The sequence below is a fragment of the Melopsittacus undulatus genome, chromosome 4, assembly GCF_012275295.1.
Source record: "Melopsittacus undulatus isolate bMelUnd1 chromosome 4, bMelUnd1.mat.Z, whole genome shotgun sequence".
Lineage (NCBI taxonomy): Eukaryota > Metazoa > Chordata > Aves > Psittaciformes > Psittaculidae > Melopsittacus > Melopsittacus undulatus.
Genome location: NC_047530.1, coordinates 90,484,586 through 90,504,816, shown reverse-complemented (window position 1 = coordinate 90,504,816; position 20,231 = coordinate 90,484,586). Strand labels below are relative to the sequence as shown.

Genomic DNA, 20,231 nt, shown 5'->3' with positions numbered 1-20,231 from the left:
TTTTCAAGAGGACCCACAGATTGAGGGTTGGTATGGATAGAAGGAAAACAGACATTATCTTCTTATACTACCAAGTGAAGCTTTGTGCACACGTGTACACACACAGAGATTGATATAGATATATAAAGCTCTGTAATTATGAAGTGAGTAGAAAATTATTAGTTTCCCTCACTTTCCCTGCACACACACTTTGGGCTCTGCTTGCCAACACCACTGTGACTTTGCAAAGTTCACATTTCTGTCTACTAGGGGGTTTGTCAGCTATAGTCCCCTTGCACTGGCAGCCAAGCAGCAAATGAAAGATTCTGCTATGACATATCAAGTCTTCAGCTAGTCTTTGGGCAAATGCATTTACAATAGAAAAGGAAATATTTTTATTTAGTGGAGGGATATATTTGGAGGAGTGAAGATATATTTGGCTGTTTACCCAGCTCCCAAGCCCTCTTTATAAAACTTCTACCTGTTCCAGAGCTAGCCTAACACAAATATGTTTTACATTTGATGCAATTACTTCCATACTTCCATACATGCTAACTTTGAACATTTGAAGTCCCTGGACAGGGATATACAGTGCTTTTTTTCTTATGGCAGGCGAGGATCTGAGGCAGCAGTGGATATATTAAGGGAAGCTGCTGCTCACAGCAAATGAAAGGAAGAAAGGGTGGAAAGCATTTCTATGAAAAGCAGCATAACATAGCCCCATGTGAGTCAACACAGATGGGTGGGTCTAAAATTCATTCAATTCTTTCTGGCATTCTCCCCCATGGATTCAGGCACACTACTTGCTCACTTCATCAGCCCTTCAGTTTCTCACAGACCCTGCAGCCTCTGGCACCACCCATCACTCCACACCTAGACACACATAGCAAGAAGTGGTGAAGAGATAAGAATGAGAAAGTTAACATCAGCCAAGACAAAGATCCTGATAAGTAGCACCTCTCTGAACCTGCAAGGAAAACCCAGCTACGTCTTCAAGGGACAGAACAGACATGCAGCAACATACTTCTGAGGCCACCAGTGACAACTAGACAACTCTGACATGCAGCTTAATCCTCCCAACCCACACACACTGCTCTTTTACCATGAGTAATGTCCTTAGCACTGGAGTATTATGCTAAGCAGTCACAATTTCTCCCAGCAAAAGCATGCAGCTGGGTCACCAGAGATCAGAGGCTATGAGAAAATTCAGGCAAACACATTCCCCATCCCTTCTCTTTAGGGGAAGGGGGAATGACAAGCCAGTTTCTTACAACCGGCTCTGGGAGATTTTCCTCACAAGCTGCTCCCATTCTCTGGACCATTACAGTCTGACACTGCTGTAGCCCACAGCTCTGTAGCTGCTCTGTAAAGGCCCACACTACACCATCACAAGGAAAGAAGGGGACAGTGGATAAGCCCCTAGCTAGTGAAACCCCTGAGCATCAGCCCACACCAGCAAGGTCTAGGCTTCCACTACAACAAGCCCCTCTGTGATAGCCCAGCTTGCCCTCACCCTCCTGCCTGCCTTCATGTCCTGCCTATTTCTGACAGCCAGATGGGCATTATTAACACAGAAAGTGGAAGGCATTAGGCACAGCACAGAGAGGGCTGAGCTCAGGAAGGTGGTGTAAAAGGACATATGTGGGATTATTTGCTCAGACAGATGCTCAAGTGGTGGTCAAGGAGTTGCAGGGCAGCCTCACAGCCTGTTCTGCAACATGCCCTACATTAAAAAAAATATTAAATATAAGGATTTCTTACAAGACCTCACAAACATTACACAGAGCTGCTCATCCGCTGAGCCTTCCTGATGGTTTATTTCATCCTCTAAACAAACAACATGTCCAGTAATCAGCAACCGTCTAAGAGATACTGTGTCACTGCCCAGAACAACATCAATTGTTTATGTAGTTAAGGCCTCCTTTAATTTCCCTGTTTATACTACTGAGGGAAAAAAAACATATAAAAAATTCATTTGCTGCTGCTATTTTGATGTTGCACCCTTCAAATATGAAGCATTTTACAACCCAAATACATCTCTTGATGGACAAAGTGAGTTTTGAAGGTAAAAGGTTCCAAGAAGCTTGCAACCATCTGTAACTTGACAACTAGGAATAAGCAGATAACAGAACAAAAAGGAATCTCTCCCAGTAAGTCCAACATTTACCTTTATCAACTTAAGTTCTGAGATTTAAAGCTCTGTCTGTCTGTTCCAGAGCTAGCCAAAGTGGTGCTCTCGAAGTGGAGTTCTCTATGTTCTTTGGCAAACTCATCAGTATCAAGGTGGGTTGCCATTCCGAAAAGAACTTGGGTTGGACTCAAAGAAGAGTTACAGAGAAATGAGTACTCCAGAGTCTGACAATATCAAGTTGCTGCATAATCGTGGCAAATTGGTCTGAAAAGGTGAACTGCAGAAAGTCCAACTATGGCTCCTATTGATGTCGCATGTAACTCTGGTAGAAGGCGTTTTACTAATATCCTAATTCTTTTAAATGTTTTTCTAAAGATAAAACTGCCCCCAGACTCATGAGAGAGGGCTGGGCAAGATCACACCTGTCCTGTGTCCCAAAGTGCTCCATCTTTACTGACAGAAAATTCTGCTGCTTTCCCCTTGCTATAATTCAGGATGATTTCATCTCAGCCAAACCCCAGCAGCCAGGGAGATCAGCAAAGTCCCTTCCTCTCCTCAGCAGCCATTTGTCTCTTTGAAGCAAAAGCTTGTCCAGCCTCAGCAACTGCCCAGGAAGCTGCCAAGGTTCATGCTGGCTTTGAAGTCTATAGAGGAATTACTGCGATGTGAACCTCTGCTCTCCATACCCCACACAGTCAGACAGACCAGGCAGGACTCCCTCCAGCATAAAAAGGCACAGGGCATCATGCTGGGCTCTAAACATCAATCCAGATTCTGCTGGGGCCAGAAGCTCTTGGCTGGTGACCTTAATGACCAGTGCTCGACAGGTGCTGATCAACTGTCTAGTTATGGAGCAGCTATGCCAGACACCCCGGGCAATGCGGCACAGCATGGCCCAGCAGGGCTGGTGCTGCCACAGCCCCAGTCCAGCCTGGCAGCTGGGAGCAGCAGTGCAAGAGCAAACATCATTGCAGGAAACATAAAGCCACTTTCACCTTCCCATAAACGCTAGCAGCTTTTTCCAGCCAGCTCCCTCTGCCCAGCCAGTCTCAGAACAAGAGCCAAGTGTAATGCTGGTATCTGCTGTTACGGGCAAGAAAGCTGGGCTGGGCAGTGACCATAGGTGTGCACAGTGGGGACCAGCCAATGCTCCCTATGCCGAGGAAGAAAACCAGCCCAACCCTAAGTCCTGTCATGTCCACCACGCCCTATGTTTCTTTTGCAGAGGGGGAGGCATTCCAGCTCCCCTCTGGATGCAGGGGCCTCCCTGGCCAGCCCCAGCACTCCCCACATATCAAACATGGCTGCAGGTTATTTTTCTTTCTTTCTGTGTGGGGTAGAGGCTGCAGCCCAGCTCCCAGAACAGACACTTGTGCCACAGAGCTGAGCCCTGGCAGGGTCCAGATGGAGCTCAGTCTCCACCCATCCACTGCCATGGTCACCCCACTGAGCCCCGCAAGAGATGCCCATTAGCAGGGTGTCCCGTACCACTGGGGCTTCCTTTCACTGGTAGGTCCAGGATGCCTTTGCTCAGTTGAGAGAGGGATATGGATGTCAGATGATACCAAAGTAAAACCTAATGTCTTTTCATACCATGGGATTCAGTCCTGTGCTTGATTTCAAACCATCACACCCATTATTTTCACTAAATCAGGTTTTCAGTTTACAAAGCTGGCTTGGAGGACCGTGCTTAAAAATACTAAACACCAAAAAAAATGCCCAATTATCTTCCAATTCTGTAATTGCTAAAAATCCTGAAATTTTAAAATACCATGAATAGATAATCATCAGACTAAGCAGGGATGAATTCACACTACTGTGGTTGAACTCAGCAACAAGCATAATACTGGGACTTCATATTTTGCCTTTTGCAAAACTAGGCTGTCCTGAAACCACTTTTTCATTGGGAAACTGCTAAGTTTCAATACAAAATGTTCAGTTCCACAGACTCTGACAGTCACCCCTCCTTAATGAAGCTGGGAGGTTTTTAAATGACAAAATATAGAGCAAAACTCCCCTACGCCTTTATTTTGGGTCAGCTGTTCAAGATAAACATGTCACCACCACAAACTACAGAAATCACCTCAAGAACAAGGTTTATTGGACAGTTCCATGTACATATGCAACTGGAAAGAGAAATCTCCAGTGTTTATCAAAATTAAAGGCAACCAAACAGGAAAAAGCTCATGTTACCTGAGGGATGGAGGGGGATGGGAGTCTATCAGCTGTACTGCTTTTTAGCCAGCTCCACTTCATCAGCATCTCATCTCATGAAACACGTCATGTGAGAGGGGAGCTTAAGAAGCCAAAAGCCATTATTAAGGAGCTGAGGTACAACGGTGATGAGGGCCATAAACACCAAGACAAGCCCACCACAAGGACAACACAGCCAGAAGCCAAATCTGAGCTCCTGGCAGGCAATACAGGCTGAATTCTGGCATCTTCATTCAAAGAGAGCTGCAAACACCCAGTTCAGGCCCATGACTGGATGGATGTCTCTCTCCTGATAAGCTACCCTGCAAGCACACACCTGGAACAGCAGGGTGACCCATCAGTGCCTCACTGGGATGGGCAGCCCTGGATGAGGCACAGCCAGGCTCCGCTGACCATGCAGGAGGGGACTTGTCCCCCATGTAACACACCTGAATCGCTGTGCTCCCAGCTGGCAGCAGCAGGATGATGCTGCTCCACAGTGCAATCGAGGCAGGCAGCCCAGCCCTGTGTACTACTCCTAACAGCACTCCTCATGAGCACATCTGTGCCATGGACATACAACGACCTGCGCAGCAAACATATAACAGTGCTGGGAGAGACGGCCACATCCTCCCTGCTCTGTGGGCAATGCTCTCATCACTGACTACAGCTTCCCTGCCCTCTCATTCCCTCAGGTAGCCCCCCATCTCACACCTTAAGGAGACCAAAGCCTTAATAACCCGTGGCAGATGACAATCCTACATCCAGAGCTAGCTGGCAAAGCTTATCCATCACAGAATCATAGAATGCTTAGGGTTGGAAAGGACCTTAAGATCATCTAGTTCCAACCTCCATGGGCAGGGATGCCTTACATTAGACCATGTTTCCCAAGTCTCTGTCCAGCCTGGCCTTTAACACTGCCAGGGATGGAGCATTTACCACTTCTATGAGCAACCTGTTGCAGTGCCTCACCACCCTCACAGTAAAGAACTTCTTCCTTATATCCAATCTAAACTTCCCCTGTTAAAGTTTAAACCCATTACCCCTTGTCCTGTTGCTACAGTCCCTGATGAAGAGTCCCTCTCCAGTATCCTTGTGGGCCCCCTTCAGATACTGGAAGGCTGCTATGAGGTCTCCACGCAGCCTTCTCTTCTCCAGGCTGAACAGCCACAACTTTCTCAGCCTGTCTTCATACAGGAGGTGCTCCAGTCCCCTGATCATTCTCATGGCCCTCCTCTGGACTTGTTCTAACAGTTCCATGTCCTTTTTATGTTGAGGACACCAGAAATGCACTCAATGCTCCAAGTGAGGTCTCACAAGAGCAGAGTAGAGGGGCAGGCTCACCTCCTTCAACCTGCTGGTCTCACTCCTTTTGATGCAGCCCAGGATACAGTTGGCTTACTGGGCTGTGAGCGCACACCTGTGAGGAGAGGAGGACTCTGTGCCCAAAAAACTCTTTGGTCAGAGTACAGGTATAAAATGCAATAAGGAAGAAGAATAATTAAGTTATAGCCCCATAAAATCACCACACAAGGAGGATCAGACTCTAAAACAGACCAAAACTAGACCAGATCTTGGTACAGTTTTGGGGTTTTTTACATGGCGTGGGGGGACTCTCCAAGACGTTTGTTCCTGAGCCAAGTGCACAGTGAAGCACAGGAAAGATTAATGGCTTGAAGTCTTGGAGGGGAAATTAAACATGTCAGAGGGGCCACCAGAGAAAGCCATGATAAGAGCTGCCAATTGTCAGCATTTACGTCATCACCACTAGAGAGGATATTTTATTACATTTTAGTCTCCAGGGTCACAATTTCTCATGAGGTGGTTATTTTTGCTGCTTTGCTGATCTGTGTTTCTTCGTAAGTGCCCATTAAATGCTGACAAAGGTGACTGAGGAGAAGAGGTAAGAGCAGTGAGGTAGGACTTCAGATATACTTCTGCCTCAGAGCCTTTTGCTGGAGGGAAATGGCAACAATTACCATAACAATGAAGTAAATATCACTTCCCCTACACTAAAGCTGCTTTCATGTCAAAAAAATGCGTTAGAAGAATGAGGCATTATAACTGTGATTGAAAGAGCTTACACAGAAAATTAATAGCTTCCCCCCTCTGTGAGTCTGACAGCACTCCCAGCTCTGCCCTTCCTGAAGCCAGCAGCCTTCCCCGTGGCACCTGGGGTTGTTCAGGCAGCGGCACCCCACTGCATGAGACCAAGGGGCAGGAGATATTTAAGAACAATTCAGAAGTTTCAGCATCCTGGGCTTCTTGAAGTGCAGTTCACAGAGGTTCAAGTTCTTGTATGTCCCACTTCCCATGGCCCTTCCTCACCTGAAGACCCCAAAGCCATGTAAAGGTGATGCCAGAGCCAGAGCTGCCAGCAGCTCATCGGATGCCTGTGGTTTGCAGAGGAATTGCTAGAAATCATGAAATCAGAGCAAGTCTCTCTCCCTGGCGGGAGCCAGGCCTGCAGCCAGCCCCAACAAGACACTGAGCAGCCCACCCCATAGAAAGCCACAGAGAGACAGGGAGTCTGGGGTGCATTGACAGCACACAGGAAGAAATGGACATGTGTGCCTTTGGTTGTTGCAGGTGTGCAGTGAGCAGGGCCCAGCTCCCAGCCAGCAGCAGCCATGCAGGTGGCAGCACCTGCGCAGGGATGTCTGGGTGCAGGGGGTACGTGGACAGCAAAGTCAGGCGCTCTGAACCAATCCCTGACGTTACAAGGGCGAACACTGGAGCCCAGGATGGCACATTAAGTTACACCACTAAAACTGTTTGTATGTGGAACTTTACTGTCATTTCATAACTTAATTTTTCTGTAAGTGGGTAAGAAGTGCTTAGAACATAAACAGGCAGCAGCGGTAGGTTAATACGGCTTCTGTAAACAAAGGCTTTTCTTTTACCTATACATGGCAAGCCAAAGCAGGAGAGCACTAACACCACCTCAGTGTGACTGCTTCCCATAGGATGGGCTGCAAAACCCAAATTACAGGCTGGTGGGAGCAAAGAGCATTCTTTCTGCCTGCAGTAAGGGGTTTGCTATGGATGAACGATAAGAAGCAAAGGCTCTGATCAAAGCCAGGTCAAGGGGCTGTTTGGGACATCATGGATTCTCCATAAACATCAGACACATAAACGGGGGGAAGAAAAAGAGAAGACCTTCCCCTGCCCCTGTGTCACCAGCCAGCCCCAGCCCTCCCCGGAGCCACCGCCTCGCCGACCCGATCTCAGCGACTTCCCCGGCCCCCAGCACCGCCCGCCCCCCCGGGCCGCCGCCGCGCCCTACCCGGGAGATGGCGAGGGGTTGCTCGAAGTCCCGGCCGCCCACCAGGCGGAAGCCCCAGGGCCCGGGGCCCGACAGCACGATGCGGTGTGTCCCCATGTGCGCGACTGCACCTCTCAGGACGCGAAGCAGCCCCGACTCCTGCACCGGCACCTCCCGGCACGGCCCGCCCCCGGCCCGCCCCAGCCCCTCCCCGGGACTCCGGGGCTCCGCCGCCGCCAGGCTGGCTGTCCCGCCCCGGGGCAGTGCTCCCCGGATGCCGCTGGCCCGCTGCGCTCCAAGGCGAAGCCCTCCCGAGGGAGGTTTGCGGGGCCGAGCAGCGGTGGGAGGGCGAGAATTTCGCTCGTCGGGAACTCTGAGCGCCTCACACCCCGTCTCGCCCCATTCCACTTCATCCCCTCCCAGCTGAGAGCCGAGCCGGCCGTCGGTGGGCAACCGCACGCAAGGCTGCCCCGGTGCGGCTCTTCTCATGCAAACGCGGACCGGCCTGCGCTAGCTTGGCGCGGTGTTAACTCTGAAACCTAATGTTGGTGATGGAAATAAGCAGCATTGTGTGCGGTTTCCCAGCTGGGAGCTGGTGGCAAACGGCTCAAGTGCATCAGTGCTTATCTCTAGCCCCTGAGGGTGGTAACGCCAACAAAGGAATTCCCATATATGAATTTTCCAGCCAACCTCCTTAGCTGTGATTCAGGAAAAATAGTTGTTCCAGTTGCATGCTAAGCCCCCACCAATCTGAGAGGTTGTTTACAGCAATGGTGCTGGCATTTACAACTTGAGTGTAAGCACTGCTGCATATTTGGTAAATGAACACATAGCTCATCAGTGACCAGAACAGTAGTAAGCCATAGCACAAAGCGGCTGCTGAAGCTGGGACTCAGGCACAGAGGGGGAGTGTGGAGCAGTCAGCAAATGTGGCTGAGGTGGGTCACTAAGTGCTGGCCTTATGAGATGTGGCCACAAATGGCCCAATCACAAGGCACACCCTTGCCTCTGCAATCCCCTTTCTTGGCTTCCTCCTTTTTCCTGCATTCACTTGTTTCATGGGTTATTTCCTTCCAGCGTACCTGCATCCGGACAGTTAATCTCATTTCTGTCAGAGAGCAGCAGTTCTACCACATCATTACACATCTCCTGGCAGTGAAGAAAGTGACACCAAGAGCTCCTTCTCTCCCATGTGTGAGGGATTTCTGGAGGGCTGTGACACATCACTGGGTCCTCTTCTTCCCTGTGAACAAGTATGTTAGGACAGACAGTGCAGCAAAGCAGTGATCAGGCTGCCCTTTTGCAGCATATAAGGTAACCTGCGAAACAGAAAAATGGGCTCGTGCCTGTGTGCTTTTTGGGGGAAGTGGAAAATAGCTTGAGGCTTTTGCTGCTCTGTTAGTTCAGGTTTAGGGTTGGCTTGCCTACAGTTTCCCAAAATCACTGTGACTGCAGCCACGATGTGTTGTATGTGTCTGCCTGGTCATCCCATCACAGTTTGAATCTGTTGCCCAATTTTGGCTCAGGCTGAGGTGCAGGCCTCAAGAAGTGAAAGACCAGCCTTTGGCGTTGGCACAGCCTCACAGACAGATTGCATTAAGCAGATTTGTGGAGGTGGAAGGTGCAATTTGGTGATACCTGTGAGCCCCAGTGGGCTCCCCCAAGGCAGCTCAGCTCCAGCCTTCCCTTGCTCTGCTCCTGCAGGGACTGTTCCTCTACAAGGCAAACCCAAAAAGCCCCAGCTAGCTCTCCTGCTGCACAGCTAGAAGACATGATGTGTTCACCATAAGCCCCTTGACTTAGTACTGCAGCCCTACCTGCCTGGTCAGAACACAGCTACTGCAGAGGTCAGCATCTTACGGCTTTCAACACAGGTTAGGGCTAAAAATGCCTATGTAAACCCAATGTCAATCAACACCCCTTCCCAGAAGTTGGCATTTGGGGCTTCTTGCCCTACTTAACCTGTGTGGTCTTCTAATCTTAAAAGAGAGTCACAAAGAGCCTCTGTAAATTGGTGGATTTTGGTATGCTCCTGAGCTCACAGCTCTGCATGCATACGACAGCAGCTGCACCCTGACCCCATGTTACAGTGAGACTGGGTGCAAAACAGCTTTTTCTCTACTTTTACACCTTGGTTTCTTTGAAGAAAAAGTCATGGCCTGCCTACAGCTCAGGAAGGAGAACTGGTCAACAAGTCATAAGCAGGATCCTCAGGTGCAGGACACTCAGAAAGCCTGTGACAGACACCTGCTGCTTATATGGACACAGCCAAGGAGTGGCACTCATAGAGAAGTGCACTGCTACAGGAACAGTGGGAATGGACTTTATTTAATAATTTGTACAAGGAACACAATAGTAATTCAATAATTCCATTTATTAATTGTCAAATAGTAATCCACTGCAATAAGAAACAAAAAAATCAACACAAAAATAAGTTGCAGTTTGTATGTGCATGTGTCTCTGTGTGTGTGTGTGTAAATTAAAATGGCAAGAGCAAGAACAAAAAATAAACCTTTAAATGAGTGTGTTATATACAGTCAGTATCATCATGTTACTTTGCTGGAGAGATTAATTTGGTGTTATTCAATCTTAGCAACAGACCTAAATATTGCTGCAAGTAACTGGAGAGCAAACCCAAAGCAGAAAAACAAACCCATAAATAAGATGCAGGATTAAAGGTATCTCCTGCTGAAAAGAAACAGTGGTGCTTTGTGTCATATCTGAAAACCTTTCATAATGGATATTTTGTGCTAAAACTCTTTATGTGAACATACATAGAATTCCATCATTTAAATAAAAGTGGAAAAAAATCCCAACCTTTCACAACTGCCTTTTTTTCCCCCTCCCTTCTCTCAATGTGTTTAAATTATTTTTTCTATACAAGGTAAGTACATTGTCTGTACAAAGTTAAATATACATATTTACAGTCAAACTTCTGAGACAATGAGTCTTCTCTTCCGCTGAGCTAGGCGGAAGACAAGCCTACTTGATTTCAAACCCAGGAGCATGGCTAGTTTATCAAAACATTGCAAGTCGTGCTAACAGTTAGTTGTAGTTACTCTTAATAAATCTGTATAAAAGCATCAGCATAAAAATAGGCATTTTATATTATTAAATACGGATTATGACAAAATAGCAATTTAACCCTTTGCTATTTGTATGGTAACTGTAGGAAGCAGAGTCTGATAGAACCGGTTTTGTTTATGCTTCTTCTTAATAACAAATTGTCTATCAAAACAGTGGATTTACAGGCAACCATACAGCCATGCCACAGTTTTTTTCCCCCCTCTCAAGGAAACATGCATCTATGTGACTGGTAATAACTGCTGGAAACAGCTTTCCAAATTGATTAGGATTTTGTACGCCAAAATGCATGTATTTTTTTGAGACCTACCATTGACACTAGCCAAAAAGGAAAAAAAAAAAAGGCACCCTCAGTGATGTGTTGCTCAGATATATCAGAGCTTCTAAGATTCAATGCTGGGAAAGAAGCAGTCTTCATCCCAAAGTTTATGCTTCAGAAAGTGTGTGATCCTTTAAAAACAACAACAGGGTAAGGAGGAAAAAGACAGTGAACGGCCATAGCACTCAAATGGGATTTGCTCTCATGGCTGTTCTGTTTATTGGTTCTATTCTTTGTGCAGATAAATATCAAAGCCAGGCTGATTTCTCTTTAAAAACCAGGACTCAGTTCATTTTGATGCACACTCACACACACACCATCTGCACAAAAGAAAAAAAACCCTGCAGAGATAAGGCCATATGTTATTAAAGAGTTCGGGATTTTCATGTTTGCGTTATGGTTTGGCTGCACAGGTTAAACAGATTAAACCACGAGTCCCAGACTCCTTTTCCACATAGAGCTCTGCAGTTTAACCACATCAGTTGTCCTCTGCTGGGTCTTAAGATGCATGTCATGAAGGAAGGGTTTTCTATGGAAGTGTAAGGCAGTGCAAAGTGAGTTTTCAGGGAGGCAGACACTGGGCAGAAAGCCTGGCCTCCCTGAACCTTGCCAGTGAAAGGGAGCAGCTGCAAGGGTGTGTACTGCCCCAAAGCATTATCTTATCTTGACACACAAACAAAACCTATACCATGTGCTTCCCTGAAGCCTTCTCAGAGGTAAGTACTCCATACAAATTAAGATTATCATCAAAACTCTTGCTGGGAGGGAAGAGGAATACATAAAGGCAGCACTGTAAACTAGAAATTGTCTCTTTTTCAGCAAACAATCACACCCTGAACCCACTGAAGCAGGGTTACACATTCAACTCAATACTGTACCACATAACCACATCCTCCTAACACATCTTGTCTCTTCTCTATTACATTCATAAATTGTCTGTTTCTTCACTGTTCAAAAATGCCATCTGGAAAACAACCCCATCATTGTCACGGTGGGATTACTGTTATTTTACAGGTACAGAAGCTTCACATAGTTGCCTGGGAAGGTGCCAAATTGCCTTGTTCTCCTGGATGTACCTGTCACAAAATAAAACACAATGAAGCCAGGGTAAGATGGAGCCATGCAGGGGAGGCTTAGAGGTAAGGCAGATATGGCAGCCTCTCCTGCCTGCAGGCATTTCTTTCTAAAGTTAAATAGGAATCCTGGTCAAAGAGCCTTTCAGTAAAGACAAGCTCACAACTAGTTCTACTACTAATCATCTTTGTCTTCCCCTGTAACACTTAGTAAGGTGCTGGTGAAGCTCCTGGGCCTGTAGGATAGGAGCCAAACTCCTATCAGTGTAAATGAGCTAATCTCCCTTAAGAGAGAACAAGCCTAGATTTGCAGTGTTGAGAAGAAGAACATTGTCCAGACTTGCATTCTTCACAGGTAAAGGGCTAGATTTTGCATTTGAGGCTGGATTTTCAGGGACTACAACTCCCATCCATATTTTATTTTTGTCCCCTGCTTCCCACTTGTGGTAACTCGCCACAGCTACCTCAGCTTTGGAAAAGCTACAGAAATACATTTTTCCTTAGATCCCTCTGTTGCTCTGCTATCTGGGTGAGCAAAAAGGATCAGGAGGAAGAGGGAAATGGGGAAATTAAGAAAAGGTAAATTTAAAACTAGAGACATAGCAAGGAAAACAAAGCTCTACCTCCCTGCACCTCATTTTTAATGTTTTTGGTGGGAAAAGATGAGAAATTGTGAAAAAAGTCAAGTTGACTTTTTCACTGTTTTAACGCCACAAATGAAAGTAACTTCCAAACACTCTGCAAAACTGCTCATCTGCATCTCAAAAAGCTCTGTTGACAGCAAGTGTCACACTCACCCACAAACCAGCCGTCGTCACATTTCTCCATGACATCAACGATGTCACCATCCCTCAGTTCCAGCTCATCATCATTCTGAGGAGTGTAGCTGTAGAGGGCTTGGTAGCTAACTCTAAATCCAGAAAGATACCGCATGTTAGCCATTGGATTTCCCTCACATCCCTTCAGAAGGGGACATCTCCCTTCTCCTTTCTAATTCCCACTATGTTCAATGCAATCTAGACCTGTGTTTTCCATTTGAGACATGGAAGCCAAGTGCATTAAACTGGCTGCTGTCACAAGGCCATGGCAGTAAAAAGTGTCATGCCTCCACTGTGTGGGATACGCAGAGAGCATCTGTTTCCTTTTTGCCATGTAGCCATCTCCATAGACTGTAATAATCGGTGTCTTCCTAGCATGTAGCACCTACAGAGTGTATGAGTGCAGACACCCTACTGAATACAAGCCAAAACCTGTATACACTCATTCCTGGGCTAAATGAGACATCTCTTCCCTTGCCCAGGCACATAAGCAGGGCCATGAATGACCAAATAGCAGAGTGAATGACCTTAGAAAATGATACTGCTTATTCTACTGCACTAATATCCACTGTTGATGGATAAATCATGGCCAAGGAGGTACAGTGCATACAAAATCCAAGGTTGAATCCTGCCCTGAGATATCACTTGCACCAGAGGCACTCTGTATTTATTATAAAGGAACTTTATGGAGTGGCAACAATCTTTGGGCAAATCTGGGGAGGCTTGGATCTCCTGTTTGTGGTGAGTGAAAACAGCTGATGTGAGACTTTCCATTCTGTATAAAGGAGCAGGAGAAAGCAAAGCAAAGTGCCCAGGAACTTAAGTCCCCAGCACATAGTGCAGGCTACTATTCTCAAAATCATCAGTGAAAACCTGCACCTAGCTTAATGCCTGCTCCAGGTTTAAATCCACCAGACAGCTTTAAAAATCTCAGGCTTGGTCTCTCAAATCACCTAGCACCAGTTTATCTGTAGAACTGGCTAACAAAATACCAAGTGGCATCACTGCTGGGATTGCTCACTGTACTGGGAGAAGCTAGGAACAGGGGTGAACACACTGACCCATGCTATACAAGCATGATGTAGCCAGTGGATATTAAGTAGACTCCAGGTTCAAAATACAAAGAAATTGAGACAGTCTCCATGACCAGCCTGAGCCAAGTGCCCAAAAGGAGACCCAGTCCTGGATCATGAGGTCACTGTTTCAGGTGCTATGCAGACACAAGGTCCCAGATTCAAGCTACTCATTATGATGATACATGGCTATTTTTGTTCTATAAAGAAAAGCTAACACTTTCTCATAATTCTAATGTAACTCCTGAAATGCTGAAGCTTTCACAGCTCCCCATTTTCACCACAAATCAGAGATAAGGTCCTTGGAAGAGACGGGAGCCAAAAGGACTTACATGTCTCGTGGTGTTTGACTTCTGTCAGGGCTGGTTCCTTGCTGCTGTGCTTGAGGTTGCTGAGAAATGATGAGAGATGGTTTATGATCATTAGAGGTCACCTTGTGGCGAGAGTCAAGAGGCTGAGCAATAGTACTGCAGTAATGAACAGACTTTTCTGCAATGTTTATGATCTCATTGCAAACAGCTTCCTGTGTGGTGGGCAGCATTGACATCCAAGAACACCCAAAGGACAGTCAACAGGGGGGAGGGAGGGGAAAATATAGACAAGAAGAGATGGGACATTCCAGATGCAGCACATAAGTCCAGTAAAAGGCAAAAAAAAAAAAAAAGTTGTAGATCCAGGTAATTATCCAGGTAGTGGAGTGCAGAAGGGATCCAGGTGTAAGCATGGAAAAACAGGCAAGATACAGAAGAATTTGGCATTTAGTTTGAAGATTTGTAACAAATACATATATATACACTTTTAAAAGCAGCAGCATATGAGGTTGCAATTAGTTATGCAGTGGTACCAATACAAATGCTATGAAGTCAGTTCAAGAATGCAGGGCAGGCCGCTCCATTCATGCATTTTGCTTCATTTAACTTATACCCAGTGACTGGCAGCACAATTAGCCAAACTTCGCACTGACAGTTTTTCTAATAGATAAGTTCCCTTTACTGTTGCAAAGTAAACAATATATGCAAATAGATAAATATGTACCTACTTTGCAGCTAAAAACAGTGCTGGTATTTTATCTCTACTGAAGTGTTACTGTCTGGGTGAGGAGAGTCTAGGACTACACATCTGATTTAAACAGTGGCCTTACCACATAGCTCTTTTCAGACTCTGTGAGATCTGGTCCAGCTCTCAATGAATGGTGGGAAGGCTGTGTGATCACCAAGCAAATGATAAGGAAGATATTTTAGCAGATGTTATATTGGTCAGAATTAAAAAAATGTAAATGGAGAGCAGACAAAAGAAAACAAACAACTCTTCCCCTCCCCACCCCAACACCACACTTCTTGGACAGCAACATCTTTCTTCTACACAAGAGACATTGAGGCTACAGTAATGTATCTGCATTGCAGCACACAATGCTACAAAGAGAAAGGTGAGGGCAAAAGAGAAGTTCAGAGCAGGGAACCGGAGTGGAAGATTATGGACACCGCTACGACCAGAAATGGTACATACTGTCATACTGCGTTCCTATGAAGGGAAAAACCCCACAAGGACAGAAGCACATACTTGAAAGCATCAAACGCAAAAGCCAAAAGCATGCTAGAAAGAATCTGCTGCTGTCTTTAAAAAAAGTCCTCAATGACTTTGACACAGAAGAGTAACTCTTTTGCTTCTTAAAAAAAGATCAGCTCAGGTCCTCAGAAGGCACAGTGCCATGCAGCCCCATCAAAAATCCCTCTAGCTTGTACCAAGAGAGGATCTGAGCTGCTCTGTTAATTCACACAAAGGCAGAGCTTCAGGTCAGAGGAGGCCCTGAGTGGAAACCCCAGCTCCAAATACCACTATCTGTGAAGCCTCTGGCCTTTGCCCAGCCTCTGTCCCCAGTCACAACTTTTCACAAGGATTCATACATCCAAAGGCACAGCAAGGAAAAACAAGGTGTTTGAGGCTGGAGGTTTTATGGGGAAGGGAAAGTTCACTGAGAATGTTGCACAGATATCTAGACCCTGGTTTTGCATGCTTTTTGCATATTCAAACACCTACTGAAAGCAAGGGCCATGCTATGAGTAAATGGGATGTCTGAACTAGTGTAGGGTTGCTTGTACTACCTGCAGGACTGCTTAGCAAAGTGGACTGGATAAGATATAGAGCATTGCCAACCTCTGTGATCATTCAACGCAATTTTCAACCCAAATTCTAACAGCCTCAAACTTTACATTTTCCCTCCTTTATTCACTTCAACAGTGTCCTTCAGTAAAAGGTTTGTTTTCTCATAGCATCCAGAGACAGAGCAGAAGATCAAGAGGTTTGTGACACCTTCAGTCTAAGCATGCAAAGAGTTTGGAGAAGTACAGGGTGATGAGCTCATCCCTGTCCCATTCCCATTCTCAAAGCTCCTCTGAACCACATCTTACACCTCTGGAGCTGTGCCCATCACTGCATTAGAACAAACTCTATTTTCTTGAGGATTGTGACCTACTCTAGGCCAACCCAACCCAACAGTAACTCCTTCATAATCAGCTGCACTGCCTGGTGCAGGAATCTGGTATCACCGCCCTATGAAACAATGCTCTGTTACCATACATATTCCTATAGAGAGAACATTAAATGTCAGTTGGATGAGCTAATTGCAGTGGAATCTGCATCCAAAGGATTTATTGTGGAGCCTGAAATCATCACAGGATTTCTGGAAGTCATTCCTGCCTGTCTACCATCAGTCCTGAAAGGGAAATAGAATAATTAGATATTTAAAATTAATACTGTGGTAACCAGCTGGATACAGTGGATCCAGACAGATGAGATCAGAGCTAATGCAGGTGGTCAAGTAGCTGGGAAAACCAGTTTCCAGGCTGAGGTGAGAGGCAGTTGTGATATTTTTTTTAATTCAAGAAAGTGCTTCTCTGTTCCATACTAATCAGTTGACTGCTCAAATTGCCTCATGAGCTCCTAAGGTTGTACGGTCCCTTTCCCATTGATCACTTGTGACCTCCCTGACCAGCTTTTCCTCCAAAAAGCATTAATAACTATGAAGTATGTTTGTTATCTGAAAGATGGAAAAATCTGATACTACCTCTGAATGCTCTTCAAACATGGGTTCAGAAAGCCCACATACTACCTACAGTTATGCCTCTATGTGCCAGAAGTGGACAAGGAATCAGCAAGTGTGGGGCACAGCTCCAAAATAAAAACCACAAGAGTGTTCCCCAAAACAATAAGCCAGCCCTGCTGCTGCTGCTGGAGGTAAACTGAGGTCACTAAAAGTGATCAAGTATTCACAATCCCTGAGGACAACTCAATTCCTACCCATCCATCACACTATGTGCTTTGTAAAACTAAGTGAATAAACTTAAGCAGGTGCTGAAGTATCTATGGCTCCTTTAGTGTGCAGACTTGTCGTGGTTTAAACCGAGTCCCCCAACTCCCGGAGAGTTAGGAAGGAGAATCCAAAGAATGTAGCCCCCACGGATTGAGATAAGAACGGTTTAATTGCTAAGGCATAACACAAAACCCCTACTGCCATTTACTACTACAAATAATAATGATACAGCAAACAGCAAGTGAAAAGAATACAACACCCCACCAGCCACAGACACATAACTCACTCCACCCTGCCCGGCCGAGCACCATGTGCTCCCTCCTCCATTTTTCTCTAGAGCTCCATCCCTCCAGCCTTCTCTTTTCCAGTATGCATCCTGGGCATCACGTGCTATGGTATGGAATACCTCATTGGCTAGCCTGGGTCAGGTGTCCTGTCTCTCCTTCCTCCCGGCCTCCCCTCCTCCACCTGGCTGGAAAAAACCTTGAACAAAAACACCCTCAAAACATGCTCAAACCATGACAAGACTATACAAATATGTGGCATAATCAGTCCTGAAGCACAGCTGGCCACTAGTTCCACCTTATATGGAGTCTGAGGATGGATCTAAAGAGTACCACAAATATGTAAGAACGTCAGAAAAACATTCTAAAATAATTAAGAGCCTAGCAAAGCCCTGAGACAGGTTTTAACCATTAGGAAGAAAGATGCTGGTGCTAACTCAGTAGTATTCTCCCTACTCCTAGTGAAGTCGAGTGTCTTCACTGTGTCTATCCATTGCAGCTCTTGTTTACCTGTATTCTTCCATCCCTTTTTGGTGGGAATTAGAAGACTACATAAGCAAAAAGAAAGCTAAGCAGAACAGACTAACAGACAGAAAAGACAGACATACAGACAAATTGGTAGCCCCTCCAAGATGAGCACACATCAGCAGTGATGCTCCCACACGTGAATGGAGAATCATGAGCAGGGAGGAGTCCCCAGCCCAGCTGAAAGAAAAAAGAAAAACCTCTGGACACACCAAAGCCCCAGTTCTGGTGAGCATGAGGGAGAAGCTGGACAAAGAGCTCTCACAAAGGATGCTGAAAAGGCTGAAGTGCAGAGCAGCCTGAAGGCTGTCAGAAGGTAGATTCCCCCTCTGCCTCTGGATCAGAAGCTGAACCAGTAAGATGCATCTCCCACGGGGAGCAGGCGCCAATGCCTGCTGCAGGTTGTGCAGTGCTGACTTGGACAGTAAACATGCTGGGTAGAAATGCCACCATGCTGAACCTCTGCAGCAGCAGAAAACCACTGGGGGATATAAAAGCTTATCTGGAGATGGTGCTAACTATTTAATAGACATGCTAAGAAAGCATAGCTAGTCTGTGCTGGGGAAGATGGGGTCTGAGCATCCTCCTTGTATGCTCTCCCTCTCTACCACAGGCAGGTGAAATTACCACTCTGCTGCAGTGGTTTTGTACAAGTGCAAAAGAGCAGGCAGCCCCCCTGACACTCCTCACACTGTCAGGTGATATAGGGACCCTCGTCCAGACACTCCTGCTGCTTACACACTTGATAGCACCACTGCTTACCACTGCTGACTGTCACATTGTGCTAACAGGACCCCAGAGTAAAACAGGGGTTAAACTATAAATTCCATGATAGATTGCATTACTGCTTAATATTTATGTTATAAAAATATGTTTTACTGGAATATTCAAACAAATTATCTGTAAGTTATACTGGACTTATCTTTCACATGCTGTGGGGTAGTTCTTTTTAGTATGGACAGTAAAAATAAAATGCAACAACTTCAGAATAGGTAAAAGCCATTGCAATTTATACTATTAATAAATGGAACAGGCAAGAACACACTCCTTTCACCAGCCCTGTACCAAAGAAATCTTAAACCTGCAAAAAAGACCCCTGGGTCAGACTTTCATATCTGGGAAGGTTCTCTATAATGAGAAATTAAATTAGAAAACTAAACTTCAAAATAGTAAGACACCAAGGGCAGACAGCACTGGAAACAAACCCCAAATGTAATGACTCATTTTCATGTCTACCAAGCAATTTTCTCATTTGATTAAAACCAATGAAAAGATACAGAGTTTTGTAAAGGCCTCCAACATATTACCCACAGTTTTGCTGAAGCCATCAGCCTCTGTATGGGTCACACAAGTAATTAGAGATCATTTGTACACATAAATACTGCTCCTGCTCCCTAAAAAACTGTAGGCCAAGAGAAGGAAAGGAGGTCAAGACTACTGGTAATGTCAGATACAGTTTTAATTCGACACTGACAATGCTCTGATTGTTAAGGCATACAAAATATAAATGTTGCCTTGACTTTGACTCCAAAGAAAGGCCACAGGGCCCTGTTACAACCAGGTGAAACATCCAAAATAGAACTGTATGCTAGTCAGAGCTCAGGAGAAACGTCCTTCCCCAAAAGCATCTTTTTGCTCCTGCTCCTTTAAATCACATACATCCAGTGCAAGCAACAGCAGGACCAGGCACATCAGAAGTCCGGAGGAAGGCCAATACAGAAAACTTCTATGTATTTTTAACATGAGGTAGAATATGTATCCTGTTGGACTCAGACACTGAAACTAAAATGGAAGCAGGAGGTGGCTGTTCAGTAAAAGCTGTGCAAGCTCACAATCAGAGGGAAATGAGCAAATAACAGGGAAATTTCAGGGTTCAAGCTGTATCTCGGCCTCATAAACTGCTAAAGAAAATAAGTAACATTGGCAGCTACTTCTGACACTCATCCTGCATGAGCAGCCTGCCTGGTTCACTGATCAAACCAGATTGCTTCCCCAATACCCATCACTACAAACTCAGTCCAGTTTCTGCTGAACTGTCCCTTTCAAATATTGCCATCTTGTGGAAGCTGCCTGGAAGGACGGATGAGCCACAAGCAGCTGCGAGCACTGCTCATGCCCGGACCTTGAACGTCTCAGCCACACAATGCTGATGCTGAGTTGGTTATGCTGTCCAAATC

General features: G+C 45.8%; 2 protein-coding genes across 12 annotated transcripts in view; both read right to left on the bottom strand.

The window, feature by feature from the left end:
* Positions 1 to 7,749, bottom strand: part of PDLIM1 (PDZ and LIM domain 1) — a 45,500-nt gene extending 37,751 nt beyond the window's left edge. The window contains exon 1 of the mRNA XM_005153868.4: positions 7,590 to 7,749. Within this exon, the coding sequence (XP_005153925.1) occupies positions 7,590 to 7,685 (96 nt within the window). The 5' untranslated portion in view covers positions 7,686 to 7,749. The remainder of the gene's footprint in view (positions 1 to 7,589) is intronic.
* A 2,127-nt stretch (positions 7,750 to 9,876) lies between these two features.
* Positions 9,877 to 20,231, bottom strand: part of SORBS1 (sorbin and SH3 domain containing 1) — a 77,303-nt gene continuing 66,948 nt past the window's right edge. For 7 of the 11 annotated variants that reach the window (XM_031053108.2, XM_031053114.2, XM_031053113.2 and 4 more), the window contains 4 exons: positions 15,077 to 15,136; positions 14,268 to 14,326; positions 12,842 to 12,954; positions 9,877 to 12,047 (listed from right to left, as the gene is read on the bottom strand). In XM_031053108.2, the coding sequence (XP_030908968.2) occupies positions 11,980 to 12,047; positions 12,842 to 12,954; positions 14,268 to 14,326; positions 15,077 to 15,136 (300 nt within the window). In that variant the 3' untranslated portion in view covers positions 9,877 to 11,979. The remainder of the gene's footprint in view (positions 12,048 to 12,841; positions 12,955 to 14,267; positions 14,327 to 15,076; positions 15,137 to 20,231) is intronic. The other 4 variants (XM_031053118.2, XM_031053110.2, XM_031053116.2 and 1 more) reach the window with 1 other exon arrangement.